Source organism: Salmo salar, chromosome 13 (assembly GCF_965601325.2).
Source record: "Salmo salar chromosome 13, fSalSal1, whole genome shotgun sequence".
NCBI lineage: Eukaryota > Metazoa > Chordata > Actinopteri > Salmoniformes > Salmonidae > Salmo > Salmo salar.
Window position 1 is genome coordinate 79,159,074 of NC_138303.1, and position 18,034 is coordinate 79,177,107.

General features: G+C 41.2%; 1 protein-coding gene across 5 annotated transcripts in view; it reads left to right on the forward strand.

Moving 5' to 3' along the window:
- LOC106567991 (flotillin-2a) overlaps positions 1–17,637 on the forward strand; it is a 34,175-nt gene extending 16,538 nt beyond the window's left edge. For 2 of the 5 annotated variants that reach the window (XM_014137952.3, XM_045693556.2), the window contains exons 3-11: positions 5,470–5,560; positions 12,594–12,717; positions 13,012–13,130; positions 13,276–13,389; positions 13,490–13,609; positions 13,865–14,079; positions 14,456–14,639; positions 14,902–15,051; positions 15,562–17,637. In XM_014137952.3, the coding sequence (XP_013993427.1) occupies positions 5,470–5,560; positions 12,594–12,717; positions 13,012–13,130; positions 13,276–13,389; positions 13,490–13,609; positions 13,865–14,079; positions 14,456–14,639; positions 14,902–15,051; positions 15,562–15,600 (1,156 nt within the window). In that variant the 3' untranslated portion in view covers positions 15,601–17,637. Of the gene's footprint in view, positions 1–5,469; positions 5,561–6,183; positions 6,275–12,593; positions 12,718–13,011; positions 13,131–13,275; positions 13,390–13,489; positions 13,610–13,864; positions 14,080–14,455; positions 14,640–14,901; positions 15,052–15,561 lie in introns of those variants that run through there. The other 3 variants (XM_014137951.3, XM_045693555.2, XM_045693558.2) reach the window with 2 other exon arrangements.
- The last annotated feature ends 397 nt before the right edge of the window (positions 17,638–18,034 follow it).

An 18,034-nucleotide genomic window follows, 5' to 3' on the forward strand; every position in this document is an offset into this window, starting at 1 on the left:
AATTTCAGTCAATTGGAGGTGTGGCTGTATTTCAAGGCCTACCTTTCAACTCAGTGCCTCTTTGGGAAGTGCCTCATGGGAAAATCAAAAGATATCAGCCAAGACCTCAAAAATAATTGTAGACCTCCACAAGTCTGGTTCATTCAGGCAATTTCCAAACGCCTGAAGGTACCACGTTCATCTGTTCAAACAATAGTATGCAAGTATAAACACCATGGGGCCACACAGACGTCATACCGCTCAGGAAGGAGATGCATTCTGTCTCCTAGAGATGAACGTACTTTGGTGCAAAAAGTGCAAATCAATCCCAGAACATCAGCAAAGGACCTTGTGAAGATGCTGGAGGAAACGGATACAAAAGTATCTATATCCACAGTAAAACGAGTCCTATATTGACATAACCTGAAAGGCTGCTCAGCAAGGAAGAAGCCACTGCTCCAAAACCACTATTAAAAAAAGCCAGACTACGGTTTGCAACTGCACATGGGGACAAAGATTGTACTTTTTGGAGAAATGTCCTCTGGTCTGATGAAACAAAAATAGAACTGTTTGGCCATAATGCCCATCGTTATGTTTGGAGGGAAAAGGGGGATGCTTTCAAGCCGAAGAACATCATCCCAACGGTGAAGCACAGGGGTGGCAGCATCATGTTGTGCGGGTGCTTTGCTGCAGGAGGGACTGGTGCACGTCACAAAATAGATGTTATGAGGCAGGAAAATTATGTGGATATATTGAAGCAACATCTCAAGACATCAGTCAGGAAGTTAAAGCTTGGTTGCAACTGGGTCTTCCAAATGGACAATGACCCCAAGCATACTTCCAAAGTTGTGGCAAAATGGCTTAAGGACAACAAAGTCAAGGTATTGGAGTGGCCATCACAAAGCCCTGACCTCAATCCTATAGAAATTGTGTGGGCAGAACTGAAAAAGCATGTGCGAGCAAGGATGCCTACAAACCTGACTCAGTTAAACCAGCTCTGTCAGGAGGAATGGGCCAAAATTCACCCAACTTATTGTGGAAGCTTGTGGAGGCTACCCAAAACGTTTGACCCAAGTTAAACAATTTAAAGGCAATGCTACCAAATACTAATTGAGTATGTAAACTGCTGACCCACTGGGAATGTGATGAAAGAAATACAAGTTGAAATCATTTTCTCTACTATTATTCTGACATTTTCACATTCTTAAAATAAAGTGGTGATCCTAACTGACCTAAGACAGGGAATTTTTACTAGGATTAAATGTCAGGAATTGTGAAAAACTAAATGTATTTTGCTAAGGTGTATGTAAACTTCCGACTTCAACTGTAGACCTACCAGAGTAGCCTAACATCAAAAACAATGGAAATGGCTGTTCTATCATTCAGTCTACAGTAGCATCCAATGTGTGGTGTTCAATGTAGAACTACATTCCATGAAACTTTAGAAGAAAAAGAAAACATGCAGGGCTTGACATTAGTCCTTCATACAAGGTGACTGAAAATGTTTTGTTCAAGAAACCACTTTGTAGAGTACGGGCTGAATAGTGTGTGAATTCAATAAAATCCTACTCTGATGCGTTCTGCCTACAATAAAATCTGTTACATAGTTTGTTTTATTTCGGTATGAAAGTGGCTAATATTGCGTGTCACAATTGCCACAGTAAAGTGAAATGTAGATATTGCTAATACATTAGCACCGCATATTGGCTTTGCTTGAGTTACCCTGCCAATGCATTGTTTGGGCCATTTAAAATATAGATAGATAGATATCTATCTATCACAATAAAAAATAAAAAATAAATTCACAATAAAAAAAATATCTATTTCACAATTTGAGCTAGGCTATATGATCACACTGGTAATAGATCCGTTGTATTACTTGTGAAGCAAAGTTGAGTGAGCATACATTTTAATCATTTGCTTTTTTATTTTACTGGGCTGATGGTACCTGCATCTGATGGTCAGTCTCAGCAGAGGGAGAGCAGCAGACTGAGGGTCCGACTCTCAACATCCATCCGCTCTCCCTTTCCTCCACTGACACTGACCAAAACGGGACACAGTCTTCCAGCTGATGGTGAATCTTGAGTCACACCACATTATTTCTGCCTTGTGTACAAATTAATGTTGTTACTCCTATGAATGAGAGTGAAATATTCCTCGATATAAAAAAGCCCAAGCCACTAAAAATAACAATGCAAGCCTATAGATATTCATTACTGCTGCAGTAGTTGTTGTAGCGCTGAGTGGAAATGGGAAGAACAAGCATTTTATGGCTTATGCAAAGTGTTGACAGTGCTGAGTAAGAACTTAAACATGAACTCACTAGTCATGGTTTTGAAATCTCACAACCTGTAGCTTTCTTTAATGCCTGCTACGTTACTGCAGACACGGTAATCTGAGCCATCGGGTAGGCCTATAGTGCACTTAATTTGCTCTCTGGGCCTGCAAGGAAGCCACCATTTTCCTTTAGACACATGAAATGGTTCAAAATGGCAACAGTTCACCTACTCGGTGTGCAGAGCAGCTGAATTGGGTGCACCTACCGCCAACAGCCCTAGACAAAAAATGTAAAATAGGAAAACAAGGCTTTTATCGTAGTTTATTTTTACAGAAGTGTTCAATCTCGTGCTTCTCTCTGTGGGCAGATATTTCTGAGCTGAGCGGTAGTCTTGGCTAGTGCGCGCACAGCTTAGAGGGAACATTGTGTCGGAAGCTTTCCACAGAGCTGCTGGCCCGGGTTGATTCCAATGCTTCCCACAGTTATGTCAAGTTGGCTGGATGTCCTTTGGGAGGTGGACCATTCTTGATACACACACACACACACACACACAGGAAACTGTTGAGTGGAAAAACCCAGCAGTGTTGCAGTTCTTGAGACAAACCGGTGCGTCTGGCACCTGCCATATCACATAGCACTTAAATATTTTGTTTTGCCCAGTCACCCTCTGAATGGCATACATGCATAATCCAATTGTCTTGAGGCTTAAATAATTATTTAACCTGTCTCCTCCCCTTCCTCAACACTGATTTTAAAGTGGATTTAACAAGTGACATCAATAAGGGATCGTAGCTTTCACCTGGGTTTACCTGGTCAGTCTATGTCATGGAAAGAACAGGTGTTCTTAATGTTTGTATAATCAATGTAGATTTGGCCTTATTTTTTTAATTATTGTTCTGCTGAAAGGTGAATTCATTACCCAGGGTCTGGTGGCAGGCAGACTGAGCAAGGCTTTCTAGGGTTTTGCCTGTGCTTAGCTCTATTCTGTTTAGTGAGTTATTTTTTTCTTTTTTTTTTCAGGATAAAAAAACAAAAAAACATTGTCTTTAAGGATTACAAGCATACCCATAACATGATGCAGCCACTTTCATGCTTGAAAATATGGAGCGGTACTCAGTAATGTGTTGTATTGGATTTGCCCCAAACATAACAGGACACTTTGAAACTTCTATTCAGGACAAAATGTTAATAGCTTTTCTGTAGTTTTTGCAGTATTACTTTAGTCCCTTGTTTTTTTTTCTTGGTTTTTTTCTACCTATAGTTGCCCTTTGCGAGGCATTGGAAAACCTCCCTGGTCTTTGTGGTTGAATCTGTGTTTTGGCATGCCATAACAAAGGGGTTGAATAATTATTGACTCAACATTTCAGCTTTTCATTTTTAATAATTAGAATTAAAAAAAATCAAAACACAGTTCCACTTTGACGTTATGGGGTATTGTGTAACAATGTCAATTTAGTCCATTATAAATTCAGGCTGTAACACAGCAAGATTTTTAAAAAGTTAAGGGGTGTGAATACTTTCTGAAGGCACTGTATATCTAGCTGTCTGATAACACGTCCTGATGGAATGGCTTGTCCTGCACTTTGTAAAAATCCAGAGTGCATTAAGTGAATGTTGGAAAAAGTTGTGGGTTCCTTTCGAAACATAGCAATGTTGATGCAAAGAGGACTTGGACCACAAAATAGATTAATTGAATTGGCAAAAGAGTTGAGGCCTCATTCAAAGGCAAGGGCAGTGTGAATACAAAGAGGACTGAGTTCTTTAGTTTTTTTTGAGGGGGGGGTTTACCCCAGAGTTGACTTAAAAAATACTGAGATCGGTTCTTTTGAAGAGGACTATATTTGAAAACACCCTAAGAAAGAAGATCTCCTAATCTAGCCTGGTCCCTGATCGGTTTGTTCTGTTTGGCATGCCAACAATGACCATAGAAGTTGGCTTTACAGCACAGATTTCCAGCCTCTAGTTGGACCTCACATATTTCCCATCGATGATACTAATATATTTTTAACACCTTTCCTATAATTTTGGATGATGAAATAAATATGAGAAAGGACATCCACGTGCATTTTTTTTTTTTTTTTTTTTTTTGCCATCCCCATCTGCATTAGCTGGTAGCCATTAGTTCTTAGCCGTTACCAGCTGGAGAATGGGTCAGGCCCTGAAGGGGGTAACCATAGCTCCCAGCCTCTTCCCGTTAGTGATGCAGCAATCTTATTAGTGTCTCTGGCCCAATGAGACTTTGATCCCTTTCTCCCATAACACAGACAGAGAAGGAGTCAGAGGCCTGGGGAAGTGATGCTGCAGCCAGCCCCTCCCCTGACTCGGTCTCTCTCAGACATGGACACTGAAGCTGAGAGACTGCTAACCTTAACTCTTGTTGATGGGGAGCTTCTGAGGACTCGGCCAGCTTCTAAATGCACTTCAGCTCTGTCAGTCAGTGGATCTAACATTGATTTGATGTTAGTGTTCTTAGCTATGTTGTAGACATAGTGTGTGTGTGTGAGAGCAGTGAAACTCATTTTGGGCTGAATATTCACATTGTATTATTATTACTACTCAATCAATTGCTTTGTTGTCAATACTGTCTTAAACCTTTTCAGCTTGAGATCCAAATGAGAAATTAACAGTCCTCTCATAACTCACATGCCCAGGGCCCACTTTGGGTCCCGACCCATAGTTTAAGAAACCCTGCTCTAGACTTCTTTAGCGAGCCTCAACAAAGCAGTAGAGATTGTCATTAGGGACTTGCATTTTTGAGTAATCTCTTGTGCCTTAATCTCAGATGTGGTTTTAAGAATGCTGCTGGGTTGACCAATCCTTCCCCGTGACTCTTGCCCTTTGTCCTAGTTGTTGCTGTCTGTTGTGTTGTGGAGAGAACTGACTGGCTGTGCTGTGTTCGTGCTTGTAATGTAAACACCAGCATACTAGCATTAGATCATTGATCGACTGGAGAAGCCTTTGGTTCCATCTGAAGCTCTCTGACTCTGGTGGTTAGGTTACACAATGGTTCCTTTTTTGCTGTAGAGTCTGGTCTATGGCGTAGGCCTAGACTAGAGATACCGATGCCACTTCCTCCTAGAGTATATTCTCGTTCTAATCCCTCCCCTCTCACCCCTGACCCTACTCTACTGACATCCCTAACAGCTACTGTACGCATATACTACACTCACTGTCCTGCCTCTCCTATTCCTACAACTCTATCACCTGCCTAGGATGTCTCTGGAGATAATGACCATCCTCTGTCGCTGTGAGAATATCGAAACCTTGGAGGGTGTCCCCCTGGATGTGACAGGGGTGGCTCAGGTAATTCTTCAGACAGCCACGAAAAGACTACAAAGACCAGAAAGACAACAGTCGGGCACGGACTGACTGGTCAAGAACCAAACAAAATGTCAGAGGCAAACGGGTGGACTAACTGGCTAACTAATGTCTCTCTCTGTTTTTCCTTCTTTCTCCATGTCATGTTCTCTCCCTTTGCACTGGAAGGGAGAGAGAGTCAGCGGTCTGTCATTAACCTGTTCTATGGGCTTTGCTACACAGCTAACCTCTGTGTTCGTTAACTCACTCCTATGGGCTTTGGCAACAGGGTCCCCATAATGAATGCTCTGAGAAAGGGATGTAAAGAAGGGTCCCACCATTGCTAGCTATTACACTGTTGATAAACAAGTTAACATGACTTGATATTTATTTCAATATGGTGATTCAATTCACATCACAACTACATTTGAGAATCCAATGATATTTTGAGCTCTGGGAAAAAAAGCATTCTATTTCATCCTGTTGTCACATCCCTGGAGGAGGAGTCCTTTGAGTGAATGTTAATATTTTATTTCCTTCACTTTTTGTGTTTTTACTCCCCTTATATTCATTTGCTATCACTTCCCTCCAGAACATGCCTATTTTTATTTTTTCCACATTCTCCACAGGATAACCCTTGAGATTATGACCCTGCAGCCCAAGTGTGAGGATGTAGAGACAGCGGAGGGTGTAGCTATTACTGTCACTGGGGTGGCACAGGTAAAGCACCTACCTACTGTACCACACCTACCTTCTGAGAATGGACTGGAATGCCTCTTTCAGCTCAAGGCGGGTTGGGTTCAGCCTCCATACATCTTTGCATTTTAGTCATTTAGCAGAAGTTCTTATCCAGTGCAATTTACTGGAGCAATTAGGATTAAGTGTCTTGTTTGAGCACATTGACAGATTTTTTTTCACCTAGTCTGCTCAGGGATTCGAACCAGTGACCTTTCAGTTACTGGTCTAACTCTTAATTGCTAGACTACCTGCCATCCCCAAGGGGGATTGGTGCCATGGCTGTGACGGAGGGTCAATCATTCTCCTGATAGAAGTTATGATGACAGAAGAAATGCCTCCAATTATTAACATTGCATTATTATAAATTAACTGCAATATCCATGGTTTCAAACTTGTGGAAGTATATTGTACATGTCTATATATAAAAAAATAATACTTTTTTTTTTAAACCTAATTGACTATACAACTAGAAATATATGTCAAGACAACATTTTCCAAAATGGAGATGTATGGTTCTTTGTTGCAAGAGTTCAGTTATTTCAGACCCCGTTTACTTTACACTAAACAAGAAAGCCTGTGTAAACCGATATGGTGGAATGTAAGAAATGGTGTGTCCGTGGTCAAGTGTAATGGAGTGAACACCATACTTCATGAAGTCTCTCATTCCTGGCTGGATACGTCATTTTGCAAACCGGATTTGTTATAGATTTCTTAAAAAAAAAAAAAATGTAAACATCTCCGTGCTGCAAATGATTTGGCCCATGTATATTACTAATTATAAACTGGGTGGTTCAAACCCTGAATGCTGATTGGCTGACAGCTGTGGTATATCAGACTGTATACCATGGGTATGACAAAACATTTATTTTTACTGCTCTAATTATGTTGGTAACCAGTTTATAATAGCAATAAGGCACCTTGGGGGTTTGTGATAAATGGCCAATGTACCATGATGGCTGAAGGCTGTGTCCAGGCCCTCTGTAGTGCGTCGTGCCTAAGAACAGCCCTTAGCCGGGGTATATTGGCCATATACTACACCTTCTTGGGCCTTATTGCTTAAATATACCCTATATATTGCTCAAGCAGGAATTATAGTGATGAATCTAATGTCCATGAATATCAGGTGGAACTAGCTGTTTGTGGAGAATTATTGACCTTCATATCAAGGCAGAAACAGTCTAGACATTGCTTGTAAATCTCTGCCTTTGAGTCTTCCTTGAAAGGGGTACAAGGGAGCTGAATAAAGTCTGACATGTTTCTTTTGACTCCCAACATTTACATTCTTTTGTGTTCACACTAATTTCCTTTTTGTATTGTAACCTTTTCTGTGCCAAAAGCCTGATTCATTTTGTTAGCCCCCCTAGTGCCAATCTGCAGTGAAAGTCTGATTAACAGTGATTTTCAAAGTTATAACTAGCAAATGTTAATTCAATGTGAGTATGCAACTTCAAGTTTCCCTGCATTTTATTTTAGATTTTATTTATTAATTCTCACTGGACATTTGTCTTATTTACGACTAATCTAGTGTATGTGTAATTTTTTTACAACCAATTCAATTACTTCTAAACTGCAGAAGTAATCGAATTTCTAAACTTCAGTAGCCACAAGTTGTATGATGTTCCATTTCTTACTTTCCCAGTCTGTCTAGTAGGCATGACTACAATGTGCCCACTGATGCAGAGGAAGCTTTAACGCTGCACTTCCCTAATGAGGTCTAAATGATTGGATGAGCCTAAACAAGCCTGCTGTCCTGGTTTCTATGGTAACAGGAGTTATGTGGCACCTGAAGATTAGTCTTTGAAATGTGTTTTTCAATGAGACACTCCCTGCTCAAAGTAATGGGATTGGCTCAGTACAGATGTGGATATACCCACCTTCCTTTTGACCTTTAACACACCCATAGGATGTCTCTTATTTCTCATATGACCTTTTACTACAATATTGATAGCTCTAAACAGGTGTCCACATGATTGTGAAACTGGAAGAGTGAGTTCTGTCTCTTGGCAACCTCTCTGGCAACCTCCTAAGTGGGCGGCTTCTATTTTAACCAGATAACAGGGCCCTCCCACATAACATAACACAACGAAAGTAGTTTCCCACGAAAGTCATTAATGTGAAAGTAGGTTGTTTCAATAAGCACTGCAGTCAGGAAACATTTGTATTAGTTCCGATCATCAGGCTCATATTTTCTGTTTTTTTTTTTCTTTCGCTTTGTTTTGCTTAAATACTCTGCCCACCCTTTTTAGAGTATGCTGGAGGAATCGTGGCGTTAGCAGGGGGGGTTGGGGTGTAAGGGTGGCGTAGGGCACATTTGCACGGGTTCTCATCTCTGTGCTGACCTTTCCTTGGCACAGCTCCCCCTGTTGTCTCTGTCAGGTGGCCTGCTGATGCGTTGGTTGTCTGTCTGTCTGTCTGTGGTCGTTTTATAATCAGTGTTATCATGGAATGATTGCCATCTCCCCTCCAATTATACTGTGATTCCTCACAGACCATTTCTGAGTGCATGTCTCATTGGAGTCTATGTCCAGTCACATCTCTCGCCTCAGGGACCAGCTCACTCTCTTTCCTTTCAGCTGCAGCGGACAACACAACCGCCATTGATTCAAAGATTGGTTGAATAGGGCCAATCTGAGGATATTTCATCTGGTGAATCAGTTTATCCTCAACTTTAGCACTACTGTTGTTTTTATTGGTAAACCTGAAAAGAAAATAAGTGATGTCCCCCACATAGCCTCTTCATAACAGGACGGGCTCACTCGGTCCTCACGAAGACCAGGGTGGAGCATTTTCCTTCGATTCCAAATGTCCTCTCCTTGTCAAAACCTCAGAGGGAAACAGGGCATTGGAGATCTACTCTGATTTTCTATTCAAGTTTTCCTCGCGTCCTGATGTTTTGAGAAGGAGGCGAGCGGAGAGGAATCAAGGAAAATACTTTTGAGATTCACTCCAGATCAGTGTTTTGCGCAGGACAACATTTCCACAACATGACTAATGACTCCAGTCCTCAGTATGAATAGATGTTTCTTAGTGGAGTTTGGCCTTGAGGAGAGTAAGACCGCAAACTGTTGCCTGACGTAAGAAAAATAAGTCACTAAGAGTAAGAGCTCTAGGGTAATCATCTCTTTACTTCTAACCAGCCATGTGAATCATGGCAGGGTTGTCTTACTAAGGCCAGTCATTTGGGTGTGGTTCTGTTTGGTAATACTATCCATAACATGTTACCTGACCCTGGACGATATGATGCATTGGTAGGGAGGTAGGTAAGGGGATCGCTTATGGAAGGGTTGTGTTTTATTCCTGCAGGACTATGTAGGAAGAATTTATAAATGAGTGGTTATAATGATGTGCAGTTTAGAAATAGAACTGCAGAGTATGTACATATTTTGGGAAATAAAATAAGTATTATTGGCATACATGGCATTTTAAAGTAACTGTCCAGCAGCCAAATCTTTGCAGTCTCTGTAATAGCCGTTCAAATAGCAAAATAAATTATTACAATTTTTAGACACATTTTCTCCTTTCCTCCACTCCTAACTGCATTTGCTGCCAAATTAATAGAAAAGGTGTCCCCATTCAAGTCTATGATGGAATAATGGGTGGACTGGTGGCCATTGCGAGTGTACCCATATGAGAAAAGCAGGAAGTGTACCTATCAATGGTGCTGTGATTTTGTTGAGTCAACTAACATTACAAAAATATATTCCATTGCATGAGCCACATCAGTTAACGTAATTTGAATGAACATTCTACATTACCATGAAAATGAATGCATCACAATACCAGGCAGCCATTGCAAGTGTACCATGAGTTTCCCAGTCAAATTGCCAGGGTTAGAGGTTCCAAGCCCATTCTATTCATCATTTGCTACAACGCCTTTCTTGTTTCAGCAAGGGGCAACAAAGTTTCATTACATTGTTTAGAGTCCATGTTATCTCAGAAACGTACTCCACAGGAATGCCCTGCCGTCTTCAGTCGGCTGTTAGTCCATATATATATATATATATATACACACACAGTACCAGGCAAAAGTTTGGAAACACCTACTCATTCCAGGGTTTTTCTTTATTTTACTATTTTTGACATTGCAGAATAATAGTGAAGACATTAACTGTGATATAACACATATGGAATCATGTAGTAACCAAAAAAGTGTTAAACAAATTCTTCAAAGTAGCAACCCTTTGCCTTGATGACAGCTTTGCACACTTGGCATTCTCTCAACCAGATTCATGAGGTTGTCACCTGGAATGCATTTCAATTAACAGGTGTGCCTTGTTAAAAGAATTTGTGGAATTTCTTTCCTTAATGCGTTTGAGCCAATCAGTTGTGTTGTGACAAGATGGGAGAGGTATACAGAAGATAGCACTATTTGGTAAAAGACCAAGTCCATATTATGGGAAGAACAGCTCAAATAAGCAAAGAGAATGACAGTCCATCATTACTTTAAGACATGAAGGTCAGTCAATCTGGAAAATTTCAAGAAATTTGAATGTTTCTTCCAAGTGCAGTTGCAAAAACCATCAAGCGCTATGATGAAACTGGCTCTCATGAGGACCGCCCCAGGAAAGGAGTTACCTCTGCTGCAGAGGAAAATTTCATGAGAGTTACCAGCCTCAGAAATTGCAGTCCAAAAAATGCTTCACAAAGTTCAAGTAACAGACAGATCTCAACATCAACTGTTCAGAGGAGACTGTGTGAATCAGGCCTCCATTGTCAAATTGCTGCAAAGAAACCACTACTAAAGGACACCAATAATTAGAAGAAGAGACTTGCTTGGGCGACCGGTGGAAATCTGTCCTTTGGTCTGATGAGTCCAAATTTGAGATTTTTGGTTTCAACCACTGTGTCTTTGTGAGACGCAGAGTAGGTGAATGGATGATCTCTGCATGTGTGGTTTCCACCGTGAAGCATGGAGGAGGGGGTGTGATGGTGTGGGGGATGCGATGGTGTGGGGGTGCTTTGCTGGTGACACTGTGATTTATTTAGAATTCAAGGCATACTTAACCAGCATGGCTACCACAGCATTCTGGAGCGATACCCCATCCCATCTGGTTTGTGCTTAGTGGGACTATCGTTCGTTTTATAACAGGACAATGACCCAACACACCTCCAGGCTGTGTAAGGTCTATTTGACCAAGAAGGAGAGTGTTGGAGTGCTGCATCAGATGACCTGGCCGCCACAATCACCCAACCTCAACCCAATTGAGATGGTTTGGGATGAGTTGGACCGCAGAGTGAAGGAAAAGCAGCCAACAAGTGCTCAGCATATGTGGGAACTCCTTCATGACTGTTGGAAAAGCATTCCAGGTGAAGCTGGTTGAGAGAATGCCAAGAGTGTGCAAAGCTGTCATCAAGGCAAAAGGTGGCTACTTTGAAGAATCTAAAATATTAAATATATTCTGATTTGTTTAACAGTTTTTTTTTAGGTACTACATGATTCCATATGTGCTATATCATAGTTTGATGTCTTCACTAATATTCTACAATGTAGAAAATAGTAAAAATAAAGAAAAACCCTTGAATGAGTAGGTGTGTCTGAACTTTTGCCTGGTACTGTGTATATATTTTATTTTCATGATAGTCTTCATCCATAACTGTCAGTTACACGATTATATCACAGATGGAACAGTGAGCCAGATATTTCACCGGATGTATAAATGTGACTCATCCGGTTGGTGTTACCGCTAACTAACAAATATGGTGATGAGAGGAAGCCCAGTGTGAGGAGATGGAATGAGATGGATTTTTGCGGAGATTCTGCAAATTTTCTCATTGATGAAACATTTATCTCCATAAAGTTTTCTGTTTCCAAAACTAGAATCGATCTGTAACAGAGTGGTCTGCGTTTTGTAGACTTTAGCCTTTGCCAAAGTCTTCAAAAAATTTTGTTGTTTAGGAGTGCAAGGGCGAATTGAGTTATTGCACACACTTCACAGAGTAGGTGTTCCCTAACGGAAATATGAAAATAAATGCTAGAATGCGCCAATAGGATCTCACTGTGCTTTGGCCACATGAGTATAGGATGAGTCAACAGACAATTAACTTTTAAAAGTAAGATTTTCACTGGACAGTTACTTTTTAAGAAATAACCAATAATCACTTAGAACAGGAATGGGCAACTTTGATGGGGGTGGGGGCCACAAATCTGAACTCATCATGAGGGCCCACAGTTTTAAAGTAAGTTTGCTTCAATTCTACAGTTGCCCATCCCTGACTTAGAATAACCGTAGTTGTGTCTCTGAAATGCTAACAATATTATCATGCTGTCAGCTGACAATGTTGTCTATTACCCTGGCTCCAGGTGAAGGTGATGGTAGACAATGAGCTGCTGGGCTATGCCTGTGAACAGTTCCTGGGGAAATCTGTGATCGAGATAAAGAGTGTCATTCTGCAGACCCTGGAGGGTCATCTACGCTCTATCCTCGGTAGGGACCTTCTGACAGAGACACAGGCTGCTGTTCAGTACTTTTGCGTCTCTGATGACTTTATTACTATTAGGTCATGCTATAGAACTTTTAAAAAGTTTGCAAGCTCTCTGGAAATAACATGCCATGTAATGTACTACTCAGACTTTGAAGTCTCTCTGATTATAGGATACTAACAATTTAACAATGTTTAACAGATATAAAAAAAAAAAAATCACCAATTCAGATGAATCCATATCAGAGCATCTGTGGTTCATGACCCACCCAGATACTGACCCCAGGTCTGTGTTCCAGGTACTCTGACAGTAGAGCAGATCTACCAGGACAGAGACAGGTTTGCTGCTCTTGTGCGGGAGGTGGCAGCGCCTGATGTGGGCCGCATGGGCATCGAGATCCTCAGCTTCACCATCAAGGTAATATACAGGGGCACAGTCAGGTCCTATTTGGGCACGTCTGGCCTTTTGAAATGTAAATACTCTTAGTGCAGCTTTATACACTCTTATAGTGACACCACTAGCCACACAATGATCGAGTGCCTCTGTGTTTTGTGCCTGTCAGGATGTGTATGATAAAGTGGAGTACCTAAGTTCCCTGGGGAAGAGTCAGACGGCCGCAGTACAGAGAGATGCCGATATTGGAGTGGCCGAGGCAGAGAGAGACGCGGGAATCAGGGTAAGAAATTAGATTCCCTTAATGCGTTGCAAGACATTGCAGCATTTACTCAATGTTCCCTGTCCTCCTCTTCTCACCATGTTGTTTCTGCCCTCTACAGGAAGCAGATTGTAAGAAAGAGATGATGGACGTCAAGTTCCAAGCAGACACCAAGATGGCCGATTCGAAACGAGGGCTGGAGATGCAGAAGGCTGCTTTCAATCAAGAAGTCAACACGAAGGTATCCAACATGGTCATCATTGCTCTAGATTAGGTTCACCATTAGCAGTTAATCGATGACGTCAAATCTAGGCCTAATGTGAAAGCCCCTTATTAAAGATTCACCCTGGTCATATTCATTAGTGCACACCAAAGCAAAAAGTTTTACAACGGATAAAGGACTACCTGCACAAGTTCAGGTATTCCCTATTCGTTTCAGCCCGTTTGAGTCCATTTAATTCTTGGTGAATATGACCCATGCCTCTTCTCCCCCCAGAAAGCAGAAGCCCAGCTGGCCTACGAACTGCAGGCTGCCAAGGAGCAGCAGAAGATCCGTTTGGAGGAGATAGAGATCGAGGTGGTTCAGAGGAAGAAGCAGATCACCATCGAGGAGAAGGAGATTGACCGCACAGAAAAGGAGCTCATCGCCACAGTCAAGAGGCCGGCCGAGGCTGAAGCCTACAAGATGCAGCAGCTGGCCGAGGGACAGAAGTGAGTGACCAATCACTGAGTGCATGGAAAATAAGGGCAATGTGTATGCTTGTTGGAATTCTGGATGCAAAGCAAGGTGTCATACTATAGGAAGTGAGTGAACCACTACTGAGCCTAGAGTGTCTGCCTTTCAAGTCAACATATGCAGCATACTGGGTGTAAGTTACACCCAGTTAGCCTCTTCAAAATCCTACCCAAAATTCAAAAACCGATCAGTGTCTAGGGCAACTTCATCTCACACTTACAGTAGTAGCTACTTGTATGCTTTGGGTGTGTAGAAGCTTGTCATACTATAGTTTAATGCAATCCAGTCTGCAATCCAATGATGTTATTAGAGTTTAACCCTTCACGTGCCCTCCTACCAACCCCTGAACAGGATGAAGAAGGTGCTCACGGCCCAGGCCGAGGCAGAGAAGATCCGTCGTATCGGTGAGGCAGAGGCTGGTTCCATAGAGGCTATAGGGAAGGCTGAGGCTGAGAAGATGAGGCTGAAGGCTGAGGCCTACCAGCATTATGGAGATGCTGCAAAGAAGGCTCTGGTCCTAGAGGCCCTGCCTAAGGTCAGTGTGTCACGACACGGGCATTTAACGTTGTGTGGTAAGGGGAAGTTGTCACAGAGCTGCACACAAGCATTTGATATAGTTTGTGTCTACTTATGGACATGAAAAAATACAAGAGTTGATCAATATATGAATGTTATTTTTTTGAAATCGCAACTTACCGTTTGATTTGGTTTAAATATGACAACTAGAGGCTGTGTTAGATGAGTTCTCTCTGAAGAACACCCAGGTGAAGAAGGTTTGTGTCATTGTGTTGGTACAGATTGCTGCCAAGGTGGCGGCACCCCTGGCCCGGACCAATGAGATCGTCATCCTGAGCGGGGACGGTAGCCGTGTGACCGGCGAGGTGAACCGCCTATTGGCTGAGCTCCCTGTGTCCGTCAACGCACTCACAGGGGTGGACCTGATGAAGGTGAGAGAGGGGGGAGGGGTTCAGTAGAATGTAGAGAGAGATAGCCCATATTCACAAGCACTGCAGGTGTGAACACATTCCATAAATCCAGCCTCCGTTAGCTATGTTTATAACGCTGAATCTACACTATGCATAAACATTTGCACATTCGTACACCATAGAAATAAAATGTTGCTTTGAAGTCCAAGTCGAATTGCAGTAATTCCAGAGCATACTCCCTACAGATCCCCACCATGTTTAATCTCTGACTACACTGAGTCTGACTATGACTATCTGTGGTTGCGTCCCGAATACCTCACTATGTAGTGCTCTACTTTTGCAATGGGCTCTGGTTAAAAGTAGTGCTCTAAATTGGGAATTGGGTGCCATTTGGTACAAAGCCAGAGTTATGTGCAGATATCCAGGCGATGGCAATGGGCCAACTCTTGTTGATTGTCACTACGTCAAAGGGCTCTACATTGTTCTAGCTAAGCCTGCAGCTAACCCAGTCTCTCTCTTATCATCTCACAGATCCCTTTGCTTCAGAAGATGATCAACCCTCAAGCATAAAAACAATCCTGTGCACCTTGACTCAATACATTTCTTTATGCACTCTTTAAATCAACTGCCTTCACCTAGAAACACTTGAAAACAAGTATAGTTTGTTTTTTTTTTACTACAAGAGTCTAGATGTTTTCATTTTCCTAAATCCCTGGTGCCTTAGCTCTATAGGGCCAGATCATCTGTATGTACCACTGCTTTTTTGTTATACATGTTTGTTTGTTTTGTAGTTACCCCATTCTGTTGTACTAACACTTGTCTACATTGTAGAAAAGGGACATTCATCATGGTTTTCTGGTCTGAAAGGTCTCGTCAGGTCTTCACCTTGTGTCTTCATTGTTATTCTTTTGTTCATTGTGTTACATAATGCTTTGGATGTGCCTGTGGTTTTGTATAGTTACTGAAAGTATTTCAGATATTTTGTCTCAAATGTTACTTTTTTTCATTCTAATGTGCAGTCAGTGCCTGTTTACCAACCAAGTGGCTAAACCTCAGGAAAAGTAATGGTTTGGCAATTCTATAGTGTAGTGATACTACAGTAAATCTCCATTTACCATCTCAATGAGAAATGTAGAAATATTGTCCTCCCCATCCTCATGTCATCTGCCTTGAGAGCAGAAACATTGGCATTCTATCTTATTCTTCACTAGAATCTTTCATTTCATTCTTCATCTTAGGTATGGGAGAGGTGTGCATTCTTAGAGTAAACAAGACACAGAAAACATAGACATTAACACATGTGCATGGATCTACAAGTCTGTATGAAGCCATATACTGTCAAAGTTAGCCTTAATATAGAGACCCAGGAGTCCTGTTAGCTTTCCTGATCATCTGGATTACCTCAATCAATCTAAGCTTTAATACTTGTTCTTTCCAACTATTGATACATCATATGCATGATATGCATTTCAGTCTCTTAGGGTAGCCAATGTTGTGTTATATCATCTTATGGTTACATTCTGTTAAATTCTTTATAAACTATTATGTAACTTATCTCTACAGTTTACCAGACTCTTTACTTTCACGGTTTTACAGGGTGCTGCCTATTATCTTTTTCTAGGAATGCAATGCTGCCACGACCTGTCGACCATCCAATCATTCATCAGTTTTCTCCACATTCCTTACCCAATCTGCTTCAAACACAAGAATACATTTGTTTGTTTTGCCAACTATTTGAATTGGACTGTCTTGATGTGGAGTTCATTTTATGTTGGCTTCATTTTATGTACATTTGTTGTAGCTTTTTAGGGGAAATCTAACCACTTTCTGAATCTGTGACCTCAGCATCATCATTTTTTCTAATATGATTTTTTTTTTACAGTAATGTTAACCTGCTGCCAACTGTGGTATATCTCTGGTCTGGGGGATAAATGTCATTATCTAATCCCTACTGATCACCAAAAGAATACTGTATTTATTTTATTATAATCTCCGCTTGTAAGATTTACATAGTAGTAGATTAGACTGTAAAATTTGAGTGATAAACAGTGTGAAACAGTACTGTAAATGTAGATGGGAACCTGTATTCTGTTTCATGAAATGGCTGGTTTGAATTGTATAAAGTCAGAACACTTCAACATTTCCATCTAGACACACTGATGGCTTTCCCTGGTCAAATTGTGTTTTTGTTCAGCTGAAAAACTCCCGTTGTATGTTCTTTTTTGGCACCTAATTGTTGTGTCAACGCTCTTTCAAAAATGTCTCATGTATTACTATGAATGGATGGTGTAATTTCAGCAGGGTAGAAGCAACTTTCAGATCAGAAAATATACCTTTCGGATCTAGAATGTAGGTGGAAGACCAAACATTGTATGCCTTTATCTATAGAGTATCTGTAATGAAACATGTTTAAATTGATCACCCATTATTGAAATGTATCTATTCAGACTCAATAAATGTTTGTGTGAATTCGTCCATTTTCTAGACTGTTAAATAATACTGGAAAACTGGTCTAGCATGGATATTTTAGCACGTGAACATCACACTCATATCCTCGACTCTGTGGCAAAGTATTATGTGCTGCCCTATAATAAATGTTCTGCCTCATACAGTTTCCTCAGTATTCTTTCAGAGAATTTGTTACCAGTGGCCTGTTACATTATCCTCGTCCCATACAGTATGTGCTGTAGTGGATGTAGCCAACTCTTCTGGCATGACAACGATACAGACACTAGCGGATGGGCTAATGTTAACATCAAAACATCAGGAGTCTAATTGTCATGTTCTATTATTTGATAAGCTACTGTTCTTCTGCAAGATGTACCTGTACATGCACAAAATCTCACATGATTTACAATGTCCAGAGAAAAAGGGAGAATATGTGACATTCTGAGTTCTAGTTCTGACGTGATGCTTATTATTAGTTCTCTTTACTAATTATACAAATCAAATGTCAGGGCAGAATAGTCTCCAGTTCCTTATCCTAGCAAACCACTTGCCTATC